The 26,673-nt window shown below is 39.0% G+C and overlaps 1 protein-coding gene across 1 annotated transcript; it reads left to right on the forward strand.

The window, feature by feature from the left end:
* Positions 1-9,234: 9,234 nt before the first annotated feature.
* LOC133815240 (uncharacterized) lies at positions 9,235-10,350 on the forward strand. Its single transcript, XM_062248097.1, has one exon. It carries the CDS (start codon positions 9,235-9,237, stop codon positions 10,348-10,350), a length of 1,116 nt encoding a protein of 371 aa, XP_062104081.1.
* The last annotated feature ends 16,323 nt before the right edge of the window (positions 10,351-26,673 follow it).

A 26,673-nucleotide genomic window follows, 5' to 3' on the forward strand; every position in this document is an offset into this window, starting at 1 on the left:
CGGGATGTACAGCCACAACCTCTGAAGCCACTTCCCTAGTACAGTACGTTTGTACCTCTTGGTCCCCTGGACCACTATGTACCTAAGGCCGTTAGAGCCTACTATAAATTGAATTCCAAGGCCACCTGAAAGGGGGTTGGAAATTTTACTGTAGCAGAGACATTAGTGTGAATGAGATACTGAATTCTCCATTGTTGTTATTCCATTGTTCTTGAGTCATTGTTCAAGTTTTCATAGCTTCCTAATTAGCGATTTCAATTCGATAATTTTTCCAACTTAACTTCGTTGACGAGTTCTCACCGTCAACACAAGCCATATACATCATTGAATCCCCAAAACAATAGTTCTTAGCCTGATCATTCTGGCAAACCGTAACGCATGAATCATGATCAGTTTTCTATAACATATATAGGAGTTCATAGTAACTTCAGGATTAAGATGAGTGTGTATATGATCATTAGTTGATGTGTTTTATAATACTACGAAATGGTATTTAAACAAGTATTATTAAATCATATCTGGTCCAGTTCTACATACTCTTAGCATGCAAAGTATCTCCACTAAAGTGTCCTACTACATTAGTAACCCAGATCTACGTCACATGTATTCATAATACTAGTGGACAATACTAGCAGTAATTAATCTAAAGATTCCATAACTTTATTTTACTGTGAACTATTTAAGTGCATTATCTCAATCTCAATCCTCTCATACCAATATGAGAATAAGACCACATAGATGGACTTGGGAGTTTTCTGATATTTTCTTAATATTATTAACAATAATATAGTACATAAGCTACATATATACAATAATTCAATTCATTCATTGATTTCATTAAAACCATTGTCAACTACAATTGCTTTAAGGGCACAATTCCCAACAGTATCATGCTATTAGGAAAGTCATATATTTTATTATATGTTTATATATGATAATTCATATAATAATAAACATAGTCTTAATTAGTTAAGATGGTAAAACAAAATTAAAGTTGTTTAATTTGTTATTTTAATGAAAAATGTTTTATCAAAATAAAAAGATATTCTCTTAATTAAAGCAAAATTATAATTAGAATTAAGGGCACAATTTTTATTTTTTTCTTAAATGGATTAGAAATTATTAGAATATTGTTGTATTCTAAATTTAGCACGAGTTCAATTACTCAGCTCGGGTACAGATGGCAGGTGAATACGAGGAAAAATAACCAAGTAGAATACCTAGTTATTAACCATGTGAGCAGCTCGAGGTTCAATCCAGTTCGAACATGGTATACAAGTCATTATCTGACCAACACTTAAGAGAATAATCGAGTTCGAGACTTATAATGGTCAAACCCAACTTTAGGCGTTCTGAACCTACTCCGATCTCGGAGTCAGATAGTTATCAAGCACGAGCTCAGGTTAGAAAATCAGCTCGTGAGGACCCAGATATAACCCAACCTGAAGGATCCCAGGAGATTCGGGAATTCTTTGTGCGCTCATTAGTAGTCAGGCAATATCATATATCTGTCATTTATTATCTGAGATAGAAGGATCGTATTTATTCTTTTATCAAATTATATCCCAATGTAAATGGGAATAATCTGTATTAATTATAAACAATATATATAATTACGCAGTTTATTTATGCAGGGACCCAAACCTGTCAATGGAATTCCCCTATAAATACTAGGAATGTTGGACAGGGAAGGGGGATCATTTTTTTGTATCATTGAAACTCTGCAAAAATAGAGAGAGAAACAGTTATAATATTGACTCGTGGACTAGGTGGATTTTAACCACTAAACCACGTAAAATTTATGTGCTTTTGAGTGAATGCCTGATATTTTATTGCACTTTATAATCTAGCACTAATGTACCCATTTTATTTCTTAATATACTATTGGCGAAAAACAACGTCAATAGTTTGGTGCTTTCATTGAGAGTAACTTAGTGCTTCACAAGTTCCAGTCAACTTTCATCACGGTGGTCACTCGCTCAATGCATGATAATGAGACAGAACAACCTGGTGGGCAAGAGGCCCATCATACCATTGTTCCCAATGAAAGGGGCCTGAATGTTCAGCAACGTTTGGGAAAACAACTGACGGATCAGGACGATACTGGGAGTTCGGCATCACTACCACCAAATCCTAATCCAGGGTACCTGACTGCCGTCGAGATGGAAAACATCCAGTTGAGGAGCCATCTCGCTAGGGCAAACATGCAGATTGAGGAGGTCTTGGCTTGGTTACCCCCTCTTGCAACCGACATTAATGTTGGAAAGAGCCATTTCGCTAGGGAAAACATGCAGATTGAGGAGGTCTTGGCTCGGTTACCCCCTCTTGCAACTGATGTTAATGTTGGAAAGAGCCAAAGTGGGTCTCATAAGTCCCACAGGATTAACTGGCCTAAATCGAGTTGATCTGTCAGAACTACCACTCCAAGTTCTGTACCTTCAAGGCGAAATCACCAGAATACTCGGCCCATTGATCATCATAGGGGACATCAGCATGTCATTCGGTCAGTTAGGACTGCTACTCCAAGGTCGGTGCCTTCTTCATAGATTCCTAGAAATGCCCATAACAATCCACAGGGAGGGGCTGGGACAAGCTCACGAAGGCACAACGCTCTAGCAAATCCCTCTGTGCCATGATCAAAGCACCGGGCACAAATAAATAGGGACGTTGGGGTAGAACCAAGGCAAGATAATTTAGTCCGTCTTGATGGAATGAGGATAGCCTCGCCAATAAGGCATCCTCCATCACCTGTAAGACATCCAACACCACCTCATCCTTAACGAGATATTCCAACTCATGGGGACAGTAGGAGAAATCTTCCCCTGTTTGCAAATACTTTCGTCCCACAAATGCGTGTTGAGAATCCAGGTCCTCAATCTCAACCGTGAGCTGTAAGTTTCACAAACGGAAGTTGTTGGATAGAAATACATCGTGGAGGCAGGTCCGAGAGCGACTTGAGAAATCATTTGAGTTCATCACAAAGACCTCGATATGATCCACAGCCCTGCGATCATCTGAACTGACATAGAAGGTATCCAGCTCGAGATGAGGATATTAGCTATACTCGACATGAGGGTGGTCCGTCCATAGTACGCGACAACTAGAGTATCCCACATAACCAAGCTCGAGCTTGGAGGGACAATAACTCATCAAACGCGTATCATAGGATGGGGCCTGTTGAACAACCCCCAGCTAACCTATGGAATAGAGACCAAACCCTTGAGAGACTGGCTCTAATGGAAGAGCAGATGAAAAGACTCTTGTCCAAGAAGGAAAAGGATGATTGTGACTCAGATGAGGAGCTTGAACCTTTTGCTCCAAACATTGCAGCGGCAACATATCTTGTAGGTTTTAAGATGCCACACATGTCGTAGTTTGATGGAGATGGAGATCTGTTTGATCACCTTGGAATGTTTAACATCATGATGATGGCCCACAACGTCAGGCTCGATCTAAGGTGCATCTTGTTCCCTGCAACTCTGGTCAGGTCTGCCAGACAGTGATTTAAACAATACAAGAGGCATTCCATAAGCTCAGGGAAGAAATTCTCCTTCGATTTTAAAAAAGCATTACGAGCTTCACAGGTAGCTCAGGTTGAGGCTGATTCATTGGCACACGTAAAACAACAACCTGGCGAGACACTGAAGGCGCATCTGAGCAGATTTTCCAATGTTGCTGCACGAGCTAGGGATGCTGATGACAGCTCCAAGCTCATGGCAATGAGAACGGGAATCCTCATCGGGGGCGACCTGTGGCAGAACTCCAAAGAAAAAGAGTTAAAAGCGCAGATGAATTCTTGGCCCGAGCTCAGGAATGGATAAACTTGGAGGAGGCATGAGCTTATGTCGTAGGAACCAGCCAGACCCCTGCCCAACTCGTTGGAGCGGTAATAGATGTTGCAGCTATGACTCAAGCCATTACCTAGAATAACCAAGGGGGAAACAACAAAAGGAAGGGGAATGGTGAGGGAGACTAGAGTGGGACAAAGAAAAACAAGTTCGTGGAGAAGTTCAAGCCTATCTACACTACATATACCGACCTAACAAATACTCGAGAGCGTATATTTTGGCTAATTCTAATCGCCTCCCATGGAAGAAGCCAGAACCTTTAAGAAACCAGAGGGCAAAGAGAGATCCTTCAAAATTCTGTTGATTCCATGACATCGAACATAACACTGATGATTGTCGACAGTTGAAAGATGAAATTGAGACTCTCATTTGAGCTAGACCGTTGGCCCAGTACGCCCAAAATCGGGTAGTTCCCAATCATCCCGCCAGGTAGAACTCTCAGTCAGTCCCATAAGCTCCAATAGGCCAATCTGGAGCTCAGGAGAATCAAGTCGATCCTCCTCCAATAGTAGGGGGAGATATAACCACTATTGTGGGAGAACCTCATTTTGCGGGCATGAGCAGCGGGGTGCAAAAAAGGTACATTAATGAGTTGAAGGCTCATAACGGGGTGGAGTTCGTCCTGGGGCAACGATTATCGAAACAACAGCGATTGGTAAAACAACCAATCATTTTCACGGAAGAAGATGCCATCCACGTCCAATTCCCACATAATGATTTGCTGGTGGTAACAGTGTAGCTCGCCAATCGAAGGGTCCGAAGAATGCTGGTGGATAATGGAAGTTCCGTAAATTTACTTTTCAGGTCCACCCTGATAAAAATGGGACTATTTGTATCTGATTTGAAGGCAACCTCGATGACTCTGTATGGGTTTTCGGGTGAAGGAACGTTGGCCATAGGGACAATCAAACTATTGGTGACATTGGGAGAAGAGTCACGAATTGTCTCTAGAATACTCGACTTCGTGGTAATCGATTGTCTGGCTGCATACAATGCAATTTTGGTCCGACCGGCACTGATGGCATTTGAAGCCATAACATCGATCTTACACCTGGCAATGAAATTCCCCTCAGCTTCGAGGATATACACAGTCAAAGGCGATTAACTCGCAGCCAAAGAATGCTATAGCATTTCTATGAGGGGAAAGTCACAACCCGGGCAGCAGACAATGGTCATAAATGATGGAGGTGAGGGTCCCAGGAAGTAGAAGTCACTCGTGGGACGGAAGAACCTCAACAAGAAAAGGATTGTGAGGTCGCCCAACGTGACAACCTTGATACGTGGATAGGCAAAGACAGGTTCGAGCTCAAAGCCATAGAGGAGCTTGAGGAAATGAACATCGACCCCAAAGAAGCCTTAAGAGTCATAAAAATTGGAAAGAATCTTGAAGATAAAAGAAAGAAGGAGTTGGTCGATTTCTTACGGAAGAACCTGGATGTTTTTGACTGGTCGCATGAGGATATGGTGGGAATCAATACGAATATAATAATGCACACATTAAATTTGGACAAGAACGTGCCTGCAAAATCCCAAAAATGGCGGCTTTTGGGAATAGTTTGAGTTGAAGCACTAGAGGAAGAAGTAGCTCAGTTACTAAAATGCGGGTTTATCCGGGAGGCAAAATACCCGATCTGGTTGGCCAATCCTGTGCTGGTCCTGAAGCCGAACGGGAAGTGGAGAACCTGTATCGACTTCTCTGACTTAAACAAGGCTTGTCCCAAGGACTGTTTCCCAATGCCAAGGACTGACCAGTTGGTAGACGCCATGGCAGGTCACGAGCTAATGTATTTCATGGACACGTACCCTGGGTATAACCAGATCATGATGAACCCTGCGGACTAAGAGCATACCTGTTTCATGACCGAGTATAACATATATTGTTACAAAGTTATGTCGTTCGGATTGAAAAATGTCGGGGCTACATACCAATGCTTGGTCAACTAAATGTTCACTAACCAAATCGGGAGAAACATAGAGGTGTATGTCGATGACATTCTTATCAAGTCAAAGACTGCCAATAACCATGTATCCGACTTGGAAGAATGTTTTCGAATCTTAAGTAGATGTGACATGAAACTGAATCACCATAAATGCATTTTCGGGGTGGCATCTAGAAATTTATGGGGTTCATAGTCAACACAAGGGGAATAGAGGCGAATCTTGAAGAAAAAAAAACAGATTGTTGTTAGAAATTCCTTCACCCAGATCGCATAAAAAAGTTCAAAGCCTAACCGGAAGGGTAGCGACTTTAAATCACTTCATTTCAAAATCCACTGACAAGTGTCTGCCATTCTACAACTTGCTCAAGGGAAACTAGAAATTTGAGTGGACCAAAGAATGCGAACAAGCATTCCACGATCTGAAAACGCCTCTAGCTGAGCCCCTAGTATTATCCAAATCGACATCTGGAGAGTCTCTGTTTCTTTATCTGGCCGTGACAGAGAATGCAGTCAGTGTCGTGTTAATTTGAGAAGAATACCGTGTTCAAAAACTAGTGTATTATGTAAGCAAGAGGATTCTCGGAGCTTAATCATGGTACCCACTGATAGAGAAGCTGGCATTCTATCTAATTTTGGCTTCCAGAATGCTCCGTCCATATTTCTAGTCTCATTCTATCAATGTCTTAACCAACCAACCTTTAAGGCAGGTATTGCATAAACCTGAAACGTCGGGACGCCTCTTAAAATGGGCCATCGAACTTATCCAATTTGAGATATTATACATGCCACAAACTTCAATCAAGAGTCAAGCCCTTGCTGATTTAATGGTTGAATGCATCGGTTTTCAGAACAAGCTCATGAGGGAGCTGGTGCAAGAATTATGGAAAATCTTCATTGATGAATCGTCAAACGAGAACGGATTAGGAGTTGGGATAATCTTAATCTCGCGTGAAGGACATTGGTTTTATACAACTCTTAGATTTGGATTTGAGGCATCCAACAATGAAGCAGAATATGAGGCCATACTGGCAGGGCTAAGGGTGGAAAAAGAGATGAAGGCGAGAGCCATCCAATGTTATAGTGATTCCCAATTAGTGGTAAATTAAATATTGGGAGAGTATCAAGCTCGAGGCATCAAGATGGTGCCCTATCTGGCTAAGGTAAATGGGGAACTGTCTGAATTTGAGTTTAGCTCTGTTGAACAGATACCCCGTGAGAAAAACTCTAACGCTGATGCTTTGGCACGACTTGCTACCACCAAAGAGGCTGAAACATTGAATGTAGTACCAGTGGAGTTCTTGGAAAGCCCAAGTGTAATCGGAGAAACGATGGAGGTCAGAATTATTGACATAAGACCGACCAGGATGACCCCTATAATGGAATATCTCGTGACTGGAAAGTTACCTAATGATAGAAAAGTCGCAAGAAAACTACTTTATCAAGCTCCACGGTATGTAATAGTTAATGGAATCCTATATTGGTGAGGTCATTCATTGCCCCTCCTACGCTGTGTTCTGCCCGAGGAAGCCAAAACCATTTCCCAAGAAATACACGAAGCTTTTTTACGGAGATCACGCTAGGGGGAAAAACTTAGCATTGAAGGTACTGAGACAGGGCTATTTCTGGCTCACTTTTACGAAAGATTCGATCTCGTATGTTCAGAAATGCGACAAATTCCAGCGTTTTTCCATAGTTTCCTGAACTGCTCCAATCAAGATAACAATGATTTCATCCCTCTCTCTTCCCATGGCTCGGAAGAAGAAAGGTATATCGAAGCCGACGAAGATTTTCGATGAGGTGGTGGACGACCTCCCTTCGATCCAAGTTGAGGTACCTGATCTGTTACCTGATGAGGATCATGATCCATGTGATGAACTGGAGCTGGAGTGTGGTGTTGAGGTGCAACGGGTTGGAAGTGCGAATTATTCTCCTCCTACTCCAATGAATTGGGCTGAGGATGTGGAGGGTTCTGAATTCCAGAGATCTGCTAAGGAAGTGTGGAGTAAATTTCAGTCGAACCAGGTACCCACGCCCTCTACTCGTCTGAATTATACTGAACCTATGAAATTGGGTGACCAAGTTGTGGCCCGATTAGATATGGAGGAGGTTGAGACTGAAGCTTCATTTTGGAAGAATGCGATTGTTTGCATTATCCTGGGAGCTAACCCTCCTTTCCGAGTATTTGAAGGATTTGTCAAGAGAATTTGGGGCAACTTGGGTGTTGAGAAGATAGTGAGAATGCATTCTGGTTTTACCCTTGTTAATTTCAGGGATGAAGCTACAAGGGACCTGATTTTGGAAGCAGGAGTTATACACTTTGATAAAAAGCCTGTGGTTCTTCGTCCTTGGACACCAGATATGGACTCTATGAGAATGGTCAAGTCGGTTCCGGTTTGGATTCGGCTGAATGGCTTGGGTTTGCAATACTGGAGAAAAAATAGTCTCAGTGCTATGGTGAGCACAATTGGGAGACCGGTTATGGTGGATAAAGTGACGCAAAGTAGATCGATGGTGAAATATGCGAGGATATTGGTGGATATGGAGATTACGGATCATCCTCCGAAATCTATTTCTTTTATTAATGAAAGGGAACAAATCACAGAACAAATGGTGGAATATGAATGGCTTCCCTCTAAGTGTGCTGCCTGCTCGAATTTAGGTCATATTCTGGCAAATTGTAACAAGAATACTGGTTTTAGTTGGAGGAAGAAATCTACTGATGAGAATGGTACTAGTACAGACAAGATCATATCCAAAACAGAGGAGGTTCAACAACAATCGGAGTCTGCTATTCCTGATCCCAGAGCTTGCACTGCTTCTAATATTGGAGAGGAAGAGAGGGCTGGTAGTTCTCTAGAGCAAAATGCTTCCAAGGTTATTAGTGATGTTCAGGATTTTTCAGAAGCTACTCAGCAAACTGGAAAAGGGAATGCTGAGGTTGCAGGAAGCTGGATTACTCCCAGAAGGAGAGGTGCTCGACAAGGGGTGTTAAATGCTCACAAGTCAGATTTCGTTCAAGGGAAGGCTAAATCGGGCAATGGATATGCGGTGCTGCAAGATACAGGGATTGGTCATTTGGTCACTAATTCTATCCCAATTCAGTGATGGAAGTTTGCAATATGATAGGGTGGAATGTGAGGGGTATGAATAAAAAGGATAAGCAAAATGCTATTCTTAGTATTTGTAGGGAGAATAAGGTTGGTTTTGGAGCTTTCTTTGAGACTAAGTTGAAACATGAGAAAATTAAAGAAGTTTTTGAGAATAATTTTCACAATTGGGATTATTTTTCTAGTCCTATTGTTTCTGGTAGGATCTTAGTTGTTTGGCAAACTAAATTTGTGAAGGTTGATATATTGCTTGAAGATCCCCAACTTGTCCATTGTAGGATCAAAGTGAGTGGCCAGTAGGAATTTTTCTTTGCTACAGTGGTTTATGGTAGCAATTTCATGGGGGAGAGGAAGCTTCTTTGGGATAAATTAGCTAGTATTGGTCAATTAAAGTCTCCTTGGATAATTTTTGGAGATTTCAATGCCATGTTTAGCTACCAAGATAGGATTGGTGGGAGACAAGTCCTTGCTAAGGACATAGCTGATGCTCAAGATTGGTTGGCTTTAGGCCAAGTTGAGGAACTTAAGTGTGAGGGTGCTCCCTATTCTTGGACGAACAAACAGGAGGCAGGAGATCGTATTTTTTCTAAGTTAGATAGAGTGTTTATCAATGATCTGTGGCTGGATGTTTTTCCGAAATCTGAAGCTCACTTCAAATGGGACTGCATTTCTGATCACAGTTTCTGTGTGATTCGTAATCAAGAAGTTAATGGTGTGGGATTTATCCCTTTTCGTTTTGGTAACCACTGGATGCAGTATAGAGGCTATAGAGAAGTTGTTCTTCACTGTTGGAATGCACCAGTTGTTTCTGGTGGAGGTCTCAGCAAGATAATTCAGAAATTATATCGGGTGAAGCATACTTTGAAAAGGTTTAACAGAGAGGAGGTTGGTGATATTGTTTTGAGTTATAAGAAGGCCAAGGAGGAGTATAGTAGAGTTCAGGAGGCTCTGGCTTCTAATCCTTCAGACATGTCTCTGCTTCATTCAGTTACTCAAGCCCAACTCAATGTTTCAGTTTTGCAGCGCTGTTATGCCAGTTTTCTCAAACAGCAGAGTAAACTTAATTGGATTAAGTTTAGTGATGATAATTCGAGATTTTTTCATGCATTTATGCGAAAAAGAAGAGTTGATAATAGGATTTCTTCCTTCACAATAGGAGGCAAAACAGAAGAGGATTATTCTAAAGTTGTAGAGCATTTCCTGTCTCACTTCAAGAAGTTTATGGGGAAAGGAAATTTGGCTTCAGTGGCGATTGATCATAGTTGTTTCTTGCAGGGAAACAGATTGTCTCTGGATCTCCAAGTCAGACTTCTGAGACCTTTTACCAAGAATGAGAAGAAGGCTCTATTTAGCATTCACTCCTATAAAAGTCCTGGTTTGGATGGTTTTGGCTCGGGATTTTTTAAGGGGTTATGGTCAGATATTGGTGCTGAGATTACTTCTGCAGTGTTGTAACACTCTCTATAAGTGTATATCGAAGATGATTTGCTCTAGACTTTCGGAAGTGCTTCCCTTTCTTGTTCATAGTAATCAAGGGGCATTTATTAAAAATAGAGTTCTAGCTCATAATATTATGATATTCCAAGATCTCCTCAAAGGGTATACTAGAAAGAATATTTCAGCTAGATGTTTAATGAAGATTGATTTGAGTAAGGCTTATGACACAGTTGATTGGCATTTTGTGGAGGAGTTTCTTAAACATCTGTGTTTTCCCTCTAGATTTATTGGCTGGATTCTAGTTTGCTTAAAAGGTACCAAGTACAATCTGTTAATGAATGGGAGAATTCAGGGCTCCTTCAAAGGGGAAAAAGGCCTAAGGCAAGGGGACCCCATGTCTCCTCTCTTGTTTGTTCTCATTATGGAGTACCTCACTCGTTTATTAGCTCATTACTCTGACAAGAAAGGCTTTGGTTATCATCCTTTGTGTAAACATCTTAGGTTGATTAACCTCTGTTTTGCAGATGATTTGATTATCTTTTGTAAAGGTAATGTCAGTTCAGTGAGTAAGATTCATGAAGCCTTCTCTGCGTTTTGTGATGCTTCTGGGCTTTCTGCGAATAAATCTAAGTCCCATATCTATTTTGGAGGGGTGAAGGAGTCTACCAAAGCTCAGATTCTTGAGATGTTGCAAATGGAAGAAGGCTCCTTTCCTTTGAAGTACTTGGGAGTTCCTCTTCGGCCCACCAAGTGGAAGGCTTCAGACTGTGGGGTTATTCTGGATAAGTTGAACAAGAAGCTTAATTGTTGGGCGAGTAGGAACTTGTCTTTTGCTGGTCGTGCCCAACTCATACACTCAGTATTGCTTGGTATTAGGAATTTTTGGATGAGTATATTCATTCTTCCATCCAAGATTACTGCTGCCATCGATAAGAGCTGTCGAGAGTTTCTTTGGGGAACTAATGGGAATAGAAGTAAGTTGCATCTCCCATCGTGGGAAAAAGTTTGTCTCCCTAAAAAACTGGGTGGTATTGGCTTCCGTGAGGGTAAGAAATGGAACTTGGCGTTGATGGCTAATTTTATTTGGGCGATTTCTTCCAAGCAAGACTGCCTGTGGGTCAAATGGATTAGTTCCATCTATTTGAAGGAGTTTAGCGTCTGGAATGTGCCTATTAGTCAGGATATGAGCTGGTATATCAAGAAATTACTGAGGCTGAGACATTTCATGGATGAGGATAGCTTGATGCTAGCTGTTAAGGGAGGTAAATTTCATAGTAAACATTTCTATCTCTCTCTTGTTTCTGCGCAATCTGTGGGTTTTGCTGAGACAGTTTGGAACAAGATTATTTTGCCTAAGCACAGGTTCATTTACTGGCAAATTTTTAACAATCAGCTGCTTACTAGAGACCATTTGAGCCGGTTTATACATATTACCTCTGTTCTCTGCCCTGTGTGTGATTCTGGCGTAGAAACACATAGTCATTTGTTTATGGAGTGTATATATTCCAGGATAGTGTATGAGGAAATTGGTAGATGGCTAGGTGTTTTCCATTGGCTTGAATCTTATGAGGAGCTCACTCATTGGTGTTTATTGGCCAAACATAGCTTGAAGAATCAGATAATTAATGCTGTTATAGCAGCTTCCTGGTACTTCATTTGGTGCAACAGAAACTGTTGCATTTTCGATTCAATTTGTAAAATGGCCAGTAGCCTTAGTTTGGAAGTCAAAGAAGTAGTTAAGTATAGAGTTTTGAGTTGGGGTTCTTTCTCTCATCACAAAAAGGATGTATATTTACGCCAAATTGTAGAAAGTTGGTAGTTGGTTCTGTGTAGTGTTTTTCTTGCTGTTTGTGTGAGTTTGCTGGCTGCTGGTATGTAGCAGCTACTCTTTTTGTCTTGTAATTTTGGTTGGTTTTTGAATAAAATTTTTCTTTTGTTCAAAAAAAAAAAAAAAATGATTTCATCCCTGTGGCCATTTGCAGCATGGGAATTGACCCGATAGGTTCCCTACCTATGGGGAAGGAAGAGTTCAATATGCGGTGGTGGCAACCAATTACTTCACGAAGTGGGTAGAATTCGAACCTCTGGCAACCATCACCTCGAAGAGAGTCCTGGATTTTGTGGTAAAGAATATCATTTGTCGATTTGGACTCCCTAAAAAGATTGTATAAGACAATGGGACATAGTTCGATAGTGATCTCTTCACAGACTTTTGTGAAAGATGTGGCATAACGAAGAGTTTCTCGTCCGTAGCATACCCACAAGCCAATGGGCAGGTCGAGGTTGTAAATAGATCCTCAAGGTGAGCCTGAAGAAAAGATTGGATGAAGACAAAGGATTATGGCCCGAGCAGCTCCTGCAAGTACTTTGGGCCTATCGAACTTCTCATAGAACCTCCATGGGGCATACTCCTTTCCCCTAACCTTCAGAAGTGAGGCCATGCTTCTGATTGAAGCAATGGTGGCTACTCACAGGAAAAATACATTTGATCAAGAACAGAATAACGAGCTACTTAGCGCATCCCTCGATCTGATTGAAGAAAAAATGAGAGGAATCGCAATTACAACTCGCCCATTATCAACAAAAAATCACTCATTATTTCAATTCAAAAGTCATGGAATGCAGACTCGGATTAAGCGATTTGGTGCTCCGAATGGTCTTTTTGGCGAATAAAGACCCCAATGATGGTGTGTTGGGCCCGAATTGGGAAGGACCGTACCAGATTGTAGAGGTCTTATGCGAAGGAATTTTCAAGCTAGCCCGACTAAATGGAGAAATATTTCCACGAACCTGGAATGCTCTTCATTTAAAAAAGTATTATCAATGTAAGGCTTATTTATAAAAGTCATTTTAAATAAATGACATATATTAATGAATAACCATTTCTTAGTTTTATTATTGCAAGCTCGTGCTCTCACATTGTAAAAGCAACCAGGAAAGTTTATACATTTTGGTTACTTGGGGGGCACATAACCGAGGTGAATTTTTGAGAAAATTAAGCTTACTTGGATAAGATTAAAAACTTAGAAGCTTGGAGAAATTATTATTCAACGGCTTTTTAAAGCTCAAGTTTTCAATAAACCTAGCACGAGCTAAGTTTGAAAAATCATTTAAAACCCTGGATATAACCAGGTCCAAAGCTTAGAAGCTTGGAGAAATTGATTATTCAACGGCTTATTAAAAGCTCGAGTTTTAAATAAACTCTGCGCGAACTAAGCCTAAAAAACGTTTATTGAGAACCCTGGATATAACCAGGTCCAAGGCCTGAGTCCTAACAGGTATAATGCTATTAAGTTTATTGAAAACCCTGGATATAACCAGGTCTGAGGCCTGAGTCCTAACAGTTATAATGCTATTAATTTATTAAAAACCTTGGATATAACTGGTCCAATTACTGATTCTTAACAGGTATGATGCAAATAAGTGAGTAAAATCTTGGATACAACCAAGGTTGATAAAATCTATCTCAATCTAAAAGTCGATCCCTAAGATTTCGAATGTACAAGATTTTAAGGATTCATAAACATGAGAAAATAATAAAGAAAATAAAAATTGATCAAAAGTTAGATGTATATTCAAATAAAAAAATATTGTCACATCGAGGAGAAGAAACCTCAAGCTAAGCCCGAAGGCAATCATTTCAATCCCAAGGGATTGTTACATAATTTTTTTTTAAATAATAACAAAAATATTGAATAAGTCATTGGGATCCGTCAATACGCTCCACCGAAGTCACTTCCTCACCATCTCCCTTTATAGCTCTGGAGGCCTCACCAATCTCTGAGGGTTCCTGCAAAAACCGTATCTTGAATTTAGCAAATTACGGATCCCACAGATTGGGCAGCAAGAAGGAGAAGTTCCCAACCTGGTTAAAAACCCAGCAACGGTAAAGCACCTCCTCCATTGTCGACGAGGACATTGCAGCATCATCCTTGGCCTTAGCCTCAACCTCGATCAACTTCACTTTGAGTTCATTGTTCTCAACCTAAAGCTGATCATCACGGTGACTCGCCTCCACGACCTGAGCCTTAGAGGTGGACAATGTGGCCTTCGCAGACTGCTCGCCCTCTTGAGAAGAAATGAGAGCAGCTTTGGTAGCATGCTCACTCTCTTGAGCAACACTCAAAGCAACTTTGGCAACCTGCTCATTCTCTTGGGCAGCAGTTAAGGCAGCTCGTAGTTCATCGCTCCTAGCTTTAACATGAGCTCTACTTCGGTATTGAGCCAAGACCTAATGTAGAATAATGAAGCAAATCAACAAAAAAGAAACATGTAATAAAGAAAAAGAAGAGGAAATAAGGTTAGAAGTGGGAAAATGACTCACGGTGAGGTTTTTCCCTATAGCAAATTTGAGGACATCTTCCGGGCTGTGCTCTTCTATGGCCCTCAGATCCCTAGCATTAGCTTTGTATGCATGGCTCACCATGTGACTCGCCGTCTCGTACACGATACCCGGAAAAGCCTCAGGGATCTTGTCCAGATTGTGTGGCTCGACCGGTATCCAGAGGAGGGGAATCTCACTTCGGACGGGAGCCTTGGTTTGAATCACTTGGGGTTGTGAGGAAGGCATATGTCGAGGACGGGGAGGAGGAGTTTGCTGGACAGTGACATTTGTTACCAGAGCTGGGGGAAGCTCTCTTACTTGCTACTCTCGAGTTGTGCTCACACCTTTACCCTTGGGAGGTGACTTTGTAATAGCCCTTGTCTTGGGGGTGGTCTTCTTTATCACCCTGGGCCTTTTTACCACAGACCCAGCTCCAGACCCTCTAACGCTGAAGGCATTCCTTAAATCTGGAGCTTCTAGCAATTCCATATTTTCACTTGAAAAAATAAGGATTTAATTCACATGAGTAATGCTTCAAAGGTATTATAAATGCAAGGAAAAAAGAACAAGGATCCTACCCTCCAGGCTAGAGGAGGAATCTATTACGATCGGCTCGGGTGTATTGACCGGGCTCGGAATAACCTCTAACTTTGGGATTAACAGAGGAGAAGGGAAATCTAAGGCTACAATCTCCTGGATCCTACGGGGTTCAGGTCCTTCCTTGAGGCAGGACTCATCTACGTACTGCCTGAAGTTAGGAGCAAATGCACCTTGGAGTAGGGAAGGTCAGGTCCTACTATTGGTCTCATACTTTTCAAAGATGGTGGATCTAAAGTTTAATTTGTTGTTGACTACAACGGTGCCTTTAGGATAGCTATGATCATAGTGTACCACCAAATGATCCACACGTTGGAGAAGGGCTACGTCTAGGTCTGGATCTGTAGGGTGATGGTTAACGAGCTGGTTAGGGTTAAAATAGACCAACCTGTAGCTGGCAGCAGCCCAATCTAATTCTCTGAAAAGTTATGGGTTACATTGGTTGGAGGGGTCGGCTGTAACGCCCTACCTCCTTAGAGCAGTTACCAAGTGAGTTTAAAAATGTGCAATTAACTCGCTAATCGAGGTTTTAGGTTAAAAGTGTAGCTAAACCATAATAAAAGTCACATAGTTTGAGAAAATAAATCCATTCATTGAATATTATAAAGTGTTAAAAATTTGGGATCCCAAAATACTGTTTTAGAAATATTTACAACTCAAAAATATAGCTAAAGTCGACTAAATGAAAAAATTAAGTTTAATACAAACGTCCCCCAAAAAATACCCCTGGCCGTGGCAGCCAGGCAGGCCAAACATGTACGCGTCACTTCATGCTCTCTGTACTCATGGTTGGTCGACTTTCCCCTTGCCCTTACCTGCACCATAGAGAACCCATGAGCTGAAGCCCAGCAAGAAAGCTCCACACATGCAAATAACATATGCATAAACATCATCCAACACATAATAAACTCCCAACAAGCTTAACACATATGGCCATGTCATCCCAGGCCCTGGGTTTGCGGTCTACATCGTGAGGATATCACAGGTATCCTACAGGGTTTCACCTCGGAAACTCGCACTCTGCGTGCTTAACGCTACTCCTGGCCCCTTCCCGTTCTCGGCCTTTGCCGTTCCCGGCCCTCGTCGTTCTCGGCCTTCGCTGTTTCTGGCTCTTGCCGTTCATTCACATATATGCACACATAGCATAATTAAGGAAATACTTAAACACGTATAAACATATTCAATGGGGCTACACCCTGTAACACAAACTATAGGGCCTCGCCCTGCTCTACGGGTGCAATAGTTTTCTTACCTGTGTCTGGAGCTTTCCAAGCACCGATGTCCCGAGCACATTCCCCTAGTTCGATCCTCGCTGAAAACCTAGTCACAACGTATCAACAACATCCATCCATCAAGTTCTAATTCATTAAATTACTTCGGGTCATAATTCTAATCTTCGGGACCTTGAAATCTATCAATCAGGGTGATAAAATCCATCCCAAGCCTTAACATTTGGATTCCCGAGCCTAAAACCTCCTTGGAGTCCAAAAGCACACTAAGTGTTGCAGCCCCATAAACCCATGCCACGGCCCACCTCAACCAGAAACCAATCCCCCAAAAATATCCCATGTGCGCTGCGGCCTAAGCTAGGGTGTGTCGCGGCCCGCTCTTCTTCCTAGCCACCAAAATGTTATAGAGAGCCACGGCTCAGCAAGAACAATGTCATGGCCCGACCCTTTGAACCCAGAAAAATCCTCCATTTTCTCCACAAAATTCAAGCCAATTCACCCAAAAATCAACCCAATATTTCAAGTCAATCATCACAGAAGTTCTACCACAGTCTCAGCAACAAAACCTAATAAGAATTAACCCCAAACCTCATCTAAAACTCAAGAATGATTCTTCATCTAGCTCACATGCATAACTTTGAAATACCAGCAGAAAATCAACATAATTCATCAAGTTAAAAGCTTACCTTTGTGCTTAATTAAACCTCTATGTTAATCCCCTAAGTTCCAAGCTCCTAGCCCCCAAAGTTCCAGCTGGATTCCTTAGTCTCTAGTTTGTTTTTCACCAAAACCTCCATGCTTCCAAGGGAGAAGAAAGAACTGAGAGATAGAGAGAGAGAGGGTCGGTTCCTTAGTTTCTGAAGGCTTCCTTGGTTTTGTTTTATTTAACTTAAGTCTCTAAGGTTACCTCAAAGGCTCGGGGTACCAAAAACGTCCCTGATGGAAAAATGGTAAATTTCCCCAATATTCCCTCCTAAACATTCTAACTTCAAATGTATCTCCAAATATTTATTTTCATAACTCGATAACCCAATAAAACATCTAATGCTTGGAATACCCCTCGACTCGCCCTGAGTCGGGTATTCAACCTCGTTGTGATTTTCTTGCTAAACAGCTCCCTAGAAGTGTCTCAGATTGTGCAACACAGATATATCACAAATATATCATAATATTCACAATTATTACATTTATGCCCTCAACGGGCTAAAATTACAAACATGCCCCTAATAACCAAATGGGGCCCACATGCATATTTAATTCACCTAAACATGCATTTGTAATCACACACTCATCAAGTTCACACATTAACATAATAAACCACTTATTGCTCTCCAGGCATGCTAATCAGGGCCCCAAGCCTTATTTGGCAAATTTGGGACGCTACACCGGTTGTTGCCCCGGACGCAGCTCGTTCAGGATCGGGCCCCTAATTATCTTCAGGTGCTCGTCTTTTTCGCATCAACAGTACCACATCTTCTTCATCCTCAATGTCCTTGGTGACTGGCAAGGCCCCTTGAGAAGATGGGAGCTCAGGGATGACGGGAAGTGGAGTTCGGGTCCTCAGAGCTAATGTCTGACCCTTGCTAATTAATTTTCATGCCACCATGGTGGCGTCGTTCACGATTTGCCGATAGTATTTTTTCCAGGGAGGAAGGCTAGACGAAGTCTCGTACTGACCCCCGAGGGTCTCAGATCGTCCCGTCCTTGCGAATATAGCGGCACAAGGAGCAAACTTAATCAGAACATATATATAAAAAATTCATGATGGTGATAAAAGTTCACGTGCTGAATTCACAAAGATAGAAGACTTACGAGGATGGTAGAAGTACCGATGATCATAATTCTTGAACCCATTCGACATAAAGAATAAATCTTTATAGTCATTTGGGTGGCTGGGAAGCTCGATGACAGAACTGGAGTTCAAAAACTGAGTAAGGTAATAAAATCCATCACCTCACCCTTTCTAGTCAGAACTAGCCTTGAGGTAGAAGAACTATAGGATATCTGCTGGAGTGGGGACCTCCCACTCATACCTCAGAACACAGATATTTTAATCCCGCCAAAAGCATGTAGGAATTTGGGGGGAGCTGAAAGGGAGCCAATTTAACGTAGTTAAGAAAATCTATGAAATATTGGTCCAATGGGAGGAAGGCATTGACCTTCAGGTGTTTATCACTCCAAGCACCGTAGTCATCTTGGAAGGGGGCACAACTCCGTTCCCCCTCAAGTGCAGGTCGAGCGATGAGACCATCAGCTCCCATCTCGATATTGTGACTTAGGAGGATCTTGTCCACATTCCCCTGAGTTGTTATCCTGAAGACTATATGTTCAGCCTCGGAAAACGCATTGGGGTCGACGAAAATCTCTCTCCACCACAAGACCAAAGTGTGGGATGGGAGAATCAGAGGCGACCTGCTTGCCTTTGCCTTTGTTTTGGGTAGATGAGCTCGTGGCATTCTTCTTGGGAGGCGCCATGATTCAGATTGCCTAACAACAAATCGACCTAATTAGTAGGCGGCCTAAGATGGTCTATAGCTATGATCTGGGAGGTACGGGAAACGAAAAGGCCTAATTGGACTACTTTTGAAATTTGAAAGCTCATACGAGCTAAATTTTTCCCTAGCTTCAAAGCATGGTCCCACGCGGTATCCTTGGCCATGCGTCTTGATTTCTTAAAATCCCCAAATACTTTGGGATCCGTGTGTCAGAGCCATCAGACCCATTACTTTCCTTTTGAAAGTGGTTTAATGCAAAACCGCCTAAGGAATCGTAACCCCTAAGCTACCTAGGATTAAACCTAAAACCCTTTTGGTTTCTACTCCCTAAACAGGTATTCAAACCGGTTTACCATAAGGGTTTTCCCAGATTAACCCAGAGAATTACCCAGATTTATGAATATCTTATTTCTAAACAAGTTTGGTTTCATTCGTGTGACCTAAATCAAAGCCCATTTCTTATTTGCACTCAGAAATAGCCTAACGATATTGAACAACGAGCATTTTTCGAAGTAAAAAGCTCACTGGAAATTGAAGAATAAAAAAAAGTCAAACCAGGTGATAAAATACATATAGAAAATAAGTTCGATTTAGAGAAGATGTCGATATATCCACAGGAAGCTCCTTGAAAGCTTCTGAAGATCTGAGAGGCAATGAAAGATTTTGGGGATTCTGGAGAAGAAGAAGGAAATCTTAAGTGTTTGAAAGGGAAATTATTTTAACACAAAGGCGGTGAGGTCTCAGGACTGACCACCCTATTTATACGTAAACTATGAAAATTAATTCGGACCATTCGATTGGGTTAGCTCGAGATCAAAGGGTCAAGATTAAATAAACCATATGGTGGCAAAAAGTTGAGAGGACAGTTGTTTCAATCCTCGAAACCCAAACGGACGCCAATTGCAGGAAGCCACGTATCCAATACTTGAGTAGTGGGCAGGCACAATTTTATATGACAGAAATCTAAAAACCCCTACTGTGTATGTCAGAAAGTGACGACATCAAACACGAGCAGGAGCTTGGGGGGGAAATTTTGTACCCTAAATTTAGCACGAGTTCAATTACTCAGCTCGGGTACAGATGGCAGGTGAATATGTGGGAAAATAACCAAGTAGAATACCTGGTTATTAACCATGTGAGTAGGTCGAGGTTCAATCCAGTTCGTACATGGTCTACAAGTCATTATCTGACCAGCTTGCGAGGACGAGCTCAGGTGAGATATTCAGCTTGCGAGGACCCAGATATAACACATACTGAAGGATCCCAGGAGATTTGGGAATTCTTTGTGCGCTCATTAATAGCCAAGCAGTATCATATATCTGTCTATTATTATCTGAGATAGCAGGACCATATTTATTATGTTATCAAATCACATCCCAATGTAAATTCGAACAATATGTATTAATTATATACCATATATATAATTACGCGGTTTATTCACGCAGGGACCCAAACATGTCCATGGAATTCTCCTATAAATACTAGGAATGTTGGACAGGGAAGGGGGATCATTTTTTTGTATTACCAAAACTCTGCAGAAATAGTAATAATATTGACTTGTGGAATAGGTGGATTTTAACCACTGAACCATGTAAAAGTTCTGTGCTTTTGAGTGAATGCCTGATATTTCATTGCGGTTTATAATCTAGCACTAATTTACCCATTTTATTTCATAATATATAGTTGGTGAAAAACTGCATCAACAAATATCATTCGGTAAAAATAATTAAATCTATTTTTAGAACTAAATTAAAAAAATATTGATTTTGTGAAAAACACACTTTTCCAAAATAGTGAGTGGGAGATAGAGTTATGACAATAAGTCTCATGGTCTCCATTATTGGTTGAACACTGAGAGGCATAGGAAGGGCCTCATGTCGCCTATGTTTACGGCCTCCCTAAGGAAAGGCTTCTGAATATGTTTATTTTATCTCAAGGTTTACTTCTCTTATGAGAATATAATTAGTGTTGTATTTCAAGTTTGACTGACCTTAAGGCACACTCCTGATGAAGCTGTGTCTAGGCTTTCGACCAAAATAGCAGTAGTTCATAAGTCAAGAAAGAAAAATGCATTTTTAAGTTTTCACTTATGAAATTGAGATTTGTCTCAAAATTAATTTGGAGTTAGTCTGACCTACTACCCCAAGGCTGGTCCATTAATTTTCAAATTAATTTACCATGGATTAGTATATATTTTTTATGTGTTTTTATATGTTGCATTCACTCATCATTTTTACTTTCCCAAATAATATCTGGTATATATTATATGTTTTAATTCATTATATTTTATTTATTTATTTCCAGCATTAATGGTTAATTCTCTTAATCCTGATCAAGTACTTGAAAACTTGGGAATTCACACACACCTCATTGATAAATTCTTGGAAAGGATTCCATTTAGTCTTATCCGCATTAGAAGATGGTATGAAGGGATTCACATTGTCTTTGGGACACAAAACTTGTACAGAGCGATCTATGATCTACCTCCAGTGGTTCCAAGCTCTTCATCCAGCTTTGATGAACATGAAAAATATGGTGAATGGATGACATTGAATCACCTGGCATGCCAATGCATATTACCGACCATGCATGGCAACATTAAAGAAAGATATATGGTTGTTGAAACTTAATACGAGATGTGGATCTTGATAAAGAGTGATGCTATGGAACATGCTAAAATTTTTGAAATATGGGGTAAATTCGATTTACTCAAAACTTATTCTTTAATATTTTGAATTGTTGATTCAAAATTATGCCACTGATATTATTTTTCATTTGTTCTTGTCTTTGGGGATACGAAAATCTTTCGAGAAAAAGGATAATTGCATTGAAACCAAAGTGAAGAAGAAATGATGATGACGATTGAACAAAGAAAATATTAGTTTAGAAATTTATTTTTTATTTTAAAAATAATTTAAATTTTTGTCATTTTGAAATAGTTGATTTTCATTATGAAAGAAACTAATAAGTTCATTCTTTAAATTAGTTCTAGAATTCTTTCTAGAAACTATATTTTAGATTCCTTTATTTGATAAGTGAACAAATTTAATGTTCAAAGCTAAAAGAGGTAATAAATTGTAAGTAAATATTTATTGATATTTATTTAAGATATGTTTATTTTTGAATTAATACAAAGAAAATTTCTAGATATTTCCATACAACATTCAAAGTAAAGTCACTTAAAGACTTGTTTGATCTGATCAAAAGGAAATCTAAACTCAAATTTGGAATTCAAGTAAATTGCATGTGAACTTGGAATTCAAACCGAACTCACATACAACTAGAATGCTGAGCAAAATTAGTATTTTAAAAATGGAATATAATCATATTAGATAAGATTAAATAGATAGTGAGTGATCATTATCGTCTTTATTATTTCTATAATTTTAACACTCGTTATACTCTGTACATCTTTGATTATACAACATCAAAGACTTAAAAGTTGGGATTCACAAGTGGTTATGTGAATAAATTGAAAATTTTCCCTGAAGTCATTTAGTAAAACAATTTAATAATTATAAAAGATTACAAAAGTTTTTGTATCTCTTAAATGCTACTTTAATGAAACATGATTATTATAATCACTATAATTTTCTAATTAAATTGTACTTGAAATAATGACTGTAAGTCAAGTAAGCAAGTTATTGATAGTTAACAATGATAAAACTAAATGAATATCACAAATTATTTAAAGCATTATTGTAGTGGGAGCGTTAGTTAGTAAGTACTTTGTTACAAATATAAAGTTTAGTTGGTGTGTGTAACACAATCTAACTATATTTCATTCACATACTAGTATGTAATGAAATTTATTTTACAAAAAACAATTGTTGAAACACCATGAACCTAGAAATGGAATTTGGAATTCTACGACATCTGGATTCTTGAACATCCAACTAAAGTTCACTAAACTTCAGTTTGAAACCGGATATTCAAGATGAAGATGAGAATAGAGGAAAGTATGGACTTTTCAAAGTAATGTTAATAGCCTAAGGCTATAAACAGAGAGAAAAATTTATTACTCGAATAAATACCTTCTACTGTAACCATGCTTAAATCGTTTTACATTCTCTTATCCATTGCTTTATGCATGGATTATGAGATTATTTACATTGATTTCAAATTAGTCTTTACAAAATGGCTGACGTGAAAAAATTGTTTGAAGATCTCGACCAGAAAGATTCTATTGTGATTGTTATTCTTAATATTGATAACATTCTGATCATTGGGAATGATGTAGAGAAATTATCAAGAGAAAATAAATGGTTAGCTGAACTCTTCTAAATATTAGATTTAGAAAAGCCAAGAATTTTCTATACATTCAAATCTATAGAGATTGAAAGAATATTCTTCTGGCACTGTCTCAAGCGACTTGTATAGATAAGAAGCTTAAATACTATAGTTTACAAAAATCCAAGAAAGGATTTTTGCCTTCCCGATCAGGAGGATGTATTATCTAAATAATAATGTCCATTTATTCTTTGACTAGAAAAGGAGGACATGAGACAATATTCCTACAACTCAGTGATAGACTGTTTAATGTATAGAATGTTATGTTTTCGAATTGATATTTGTTAAACGGTGGGAATAGTCAGCATTTATCAATTCAATGATGGATTGAGTCATTGTATAAATACAAGGACTTAATTTTTTTTTAGTATCTTGAATATAATAGAGATTATATGTTTGTGTATTTAGGGAGTGACCTAAAATCCCAAAGGATAAAACTGATTTTAAACAAAATAGAAATCTTCAAAGATTGATATCAGAATCAGTTTCCATAACTGTGGAGGAGACACATTAATTTGGAAATGCATTGGACATTTCAAATTTGTATTTTTCACCATAGAAGTTGAAATGTAACAGCTACAAAGCAGTTAAATAGGTTATTTGATTTAGTTGAATTCTTTGCCATTCTAGAAAGGGTTTCAGACTAGAATAAACTACTAGTATCTCATTGCAAAAGCAATGGAGATACAACTATTCTAGAAGAACTATAAATCATGAGAGGGTATAGAACATGAAATAAAGAATCATTTAATTCAAGACAATTTTACATAATTGATGTAATGATCTAGAAGATAGCTTCAAAACAGTTTCTTACAAAATTGTTAACAAAGACTCTGTGAGACAAATTCGTTCAGGATAATGCGATTGACATATTGAGGGAGATGCCTCAATTTACTTTAGGGCAAGTGGGAGATTGTTGGGAATAGTGCCCTTAAAGTAATTGTAGTTGACAAATGTTTTAAATGAAATAAATAATTGAATTGAATTATTATATATATAGACTATGTATGATATTATGTTGATAATATTAAGCAAATATCTGAAAATTCCAAAGTTTATCTATGTGGTCTTAATCTCATATTGGTAAGAGAGGATCGAGATTAAGATAATAGACTTGAAACAGTTTGCAGTAAAATAAAGTTATGGAATCTTTATATTAATTACAGCTAGTACGATTCGCTAGTATTATGAATACATGTGGCCTAGATTTGGGTTACTAGTGTAGTAGGATACTTTAGTGAATGTACTTTATATATAGTGATATATACAGCTGGACCAGAAGTGATTTGTTAATATTTGTTTAAGCACCATTTAATTTTGATCAAACACATCAAATGATGATCATATACATGATAATCTTAATCCCGAGGTTACTATGAACTCATATATATGTCATCTGATCCTTTGATTTATGCGTTAAGGTTTGTCATAATGATCAGGCTAAGAACAATTGTTTTGGGGGCTCAATGATATATGTAACGAGCCAAAATTACTAATAAGGCTTAAGGGCCTTGATTAGTGTGCCCGGAGGGCATAATTGGTATTTATGTGAATATATGATTAAATGCATGATTATGTGGCATGCATGACTATATGAGTATATGGATATGATTAGATGAATGTTTATGAGTATTAAATATGCATGTGGGCCCTGTCTTGTTCATAAGGGATTGTTTGTAATTTTGGCCCGTTGAGGGCATAAATGTAGTTGTTTGTGATAAATTGCTGAGACCACATTATTATGTGGATATATTTGTAGCTTGTGACTCGAGGCGATCCTAGTGAGCAGTTTAGCGAAAAAGTCATGGTGGGGATTTATACCTGGCTCAGGGGAGCTTGTGGGTATTTATGGGAATTTGGGAAATATTTTGGAGGCTATTTGATATTGATGAAAATAATTGGTGATTAGTTAGGTTTCGGGAAGTAAGCGGTAATTATTAGGGACACTCGAGGAATTAGCAGGAATTGGGAACAAATGACCAAAATACCCTTAGAATGTTTAAAGGCTTAGGTTTTAATGGGAGGGTAAAATGGTCATTTGACTTAAAAAGGGATAAGTATTAATCTGCCTTTATACACTTAATGGAAGCTGTAGAATGAGTTAGAAGTTAAAGGAAATAAAAGGAAGAAAGAAGGAAGGAAGGAAAAATAGAGTACATGATCTCTCTCTTTCTTTCTCTCGAATGGTGGTCTTCCTCACCATTTCTTGTGGAATTTGAAGCTGTAAATTCAGAGGGAGTCTAGGATAAGTCTTGGAGCCTTGATCCTTGAAGTAACTGAAGTGGGTTGGCTGGAATTAGCTATCAAATTAAGGTAAAGCCTAAAGAGTTTGGTATGAAGTTTCTGACTTTGATGAGTTGCTTTTGAATTTGAGTTTTTGGATGGGACTTTTAGGATTTGAGCTTAGGGAATTGAGGAGCTAAGGACTGGAAGGGCACTAAGGGAAACCTAGGATTGGACTCCCCATTAAAGGTTTTTCTGGGCTTTTCTGGTTTTTCTGTTGAGTTTTTGAGCTTCAAGCTCAAACATAGTTTTCTTTGTTTAATGGTGCATGTGGCTAAGTTTTATGTTATTGGGATATGTGGGGTGAGATGTAGATGATGGTAGGCTCAATTTGGTGCGTGGTTGAGGTTTGGAGGGGTTTTAGGGAGTTTTGGCTTGAGGAAATTCGAAGAAGAAAAATCAGTGTGCTGGAGGTGGTGTAACTAGCACTGTAGCGCTAGCCTTAAGGTGCTACAGTGCTAGGGTTAGGTTTTCTGGGGGCTTTTGGCTCTGCTTGTAGCGCTGTAGCGCCCACCCTATGGCCACTACAAGAAAAAACAGTATTCATAACACTTAAAAAGTGCTATCTGGGACTATTGATAGCACTTCTGAAAATGCTAACGTAGCCCATGTTATTAAAAGTCCAGTCTTTTCTATAACATTTTTTTAATGTTATGTTCGGTGTTATCTTAAACTATTCAATAACACATTTTTAAGTGCTATAATATTCAAATAATAACATTTAGATAGAGCTTTTTATTATAAATTTGAAGTTTAATCTTGTATTTTTTTCATAACACTTTTCAACTGTTACATTTGATTATTTTGATAACATTTTTAGTTTGTTATATTATATAAACCATAACGATTTTTTACGCTTATAATATGCTTTTAAATCATAACATATAGTAATAAAATTTTAAATTTTATTTTGATAAGTATACTTATATGGTTTTTTTTAATTAAAAGATTTTCATTATTGTATTTTGATAAAAAAAAATTCAAAATTAATCATAAAATGTAATTCTCAATAGATTGATAAACCATAAGTATTACATTAAACAATAACTAATTCAAACCATAAATGTGTCTACTTCATGAGATATTAGTTCTAACTTAAGTTTGAAAGCATAACATAATAAAG

Source organism: Humulus lupulus, chromosome 2 (genome assembly GCF_963169125.1).
Source record: "Humulus lupulus chromosome 2, drHumLupu1.1, whole genome shotgun sequence".
NCBI classification, from domain to species: domain Eukaryota; kingdom Viridiplantae; phylum Streptophyta; class Magnoliopsida; order Rosales; family Cannabaceae; genus Humulus; species Humulus lupulus.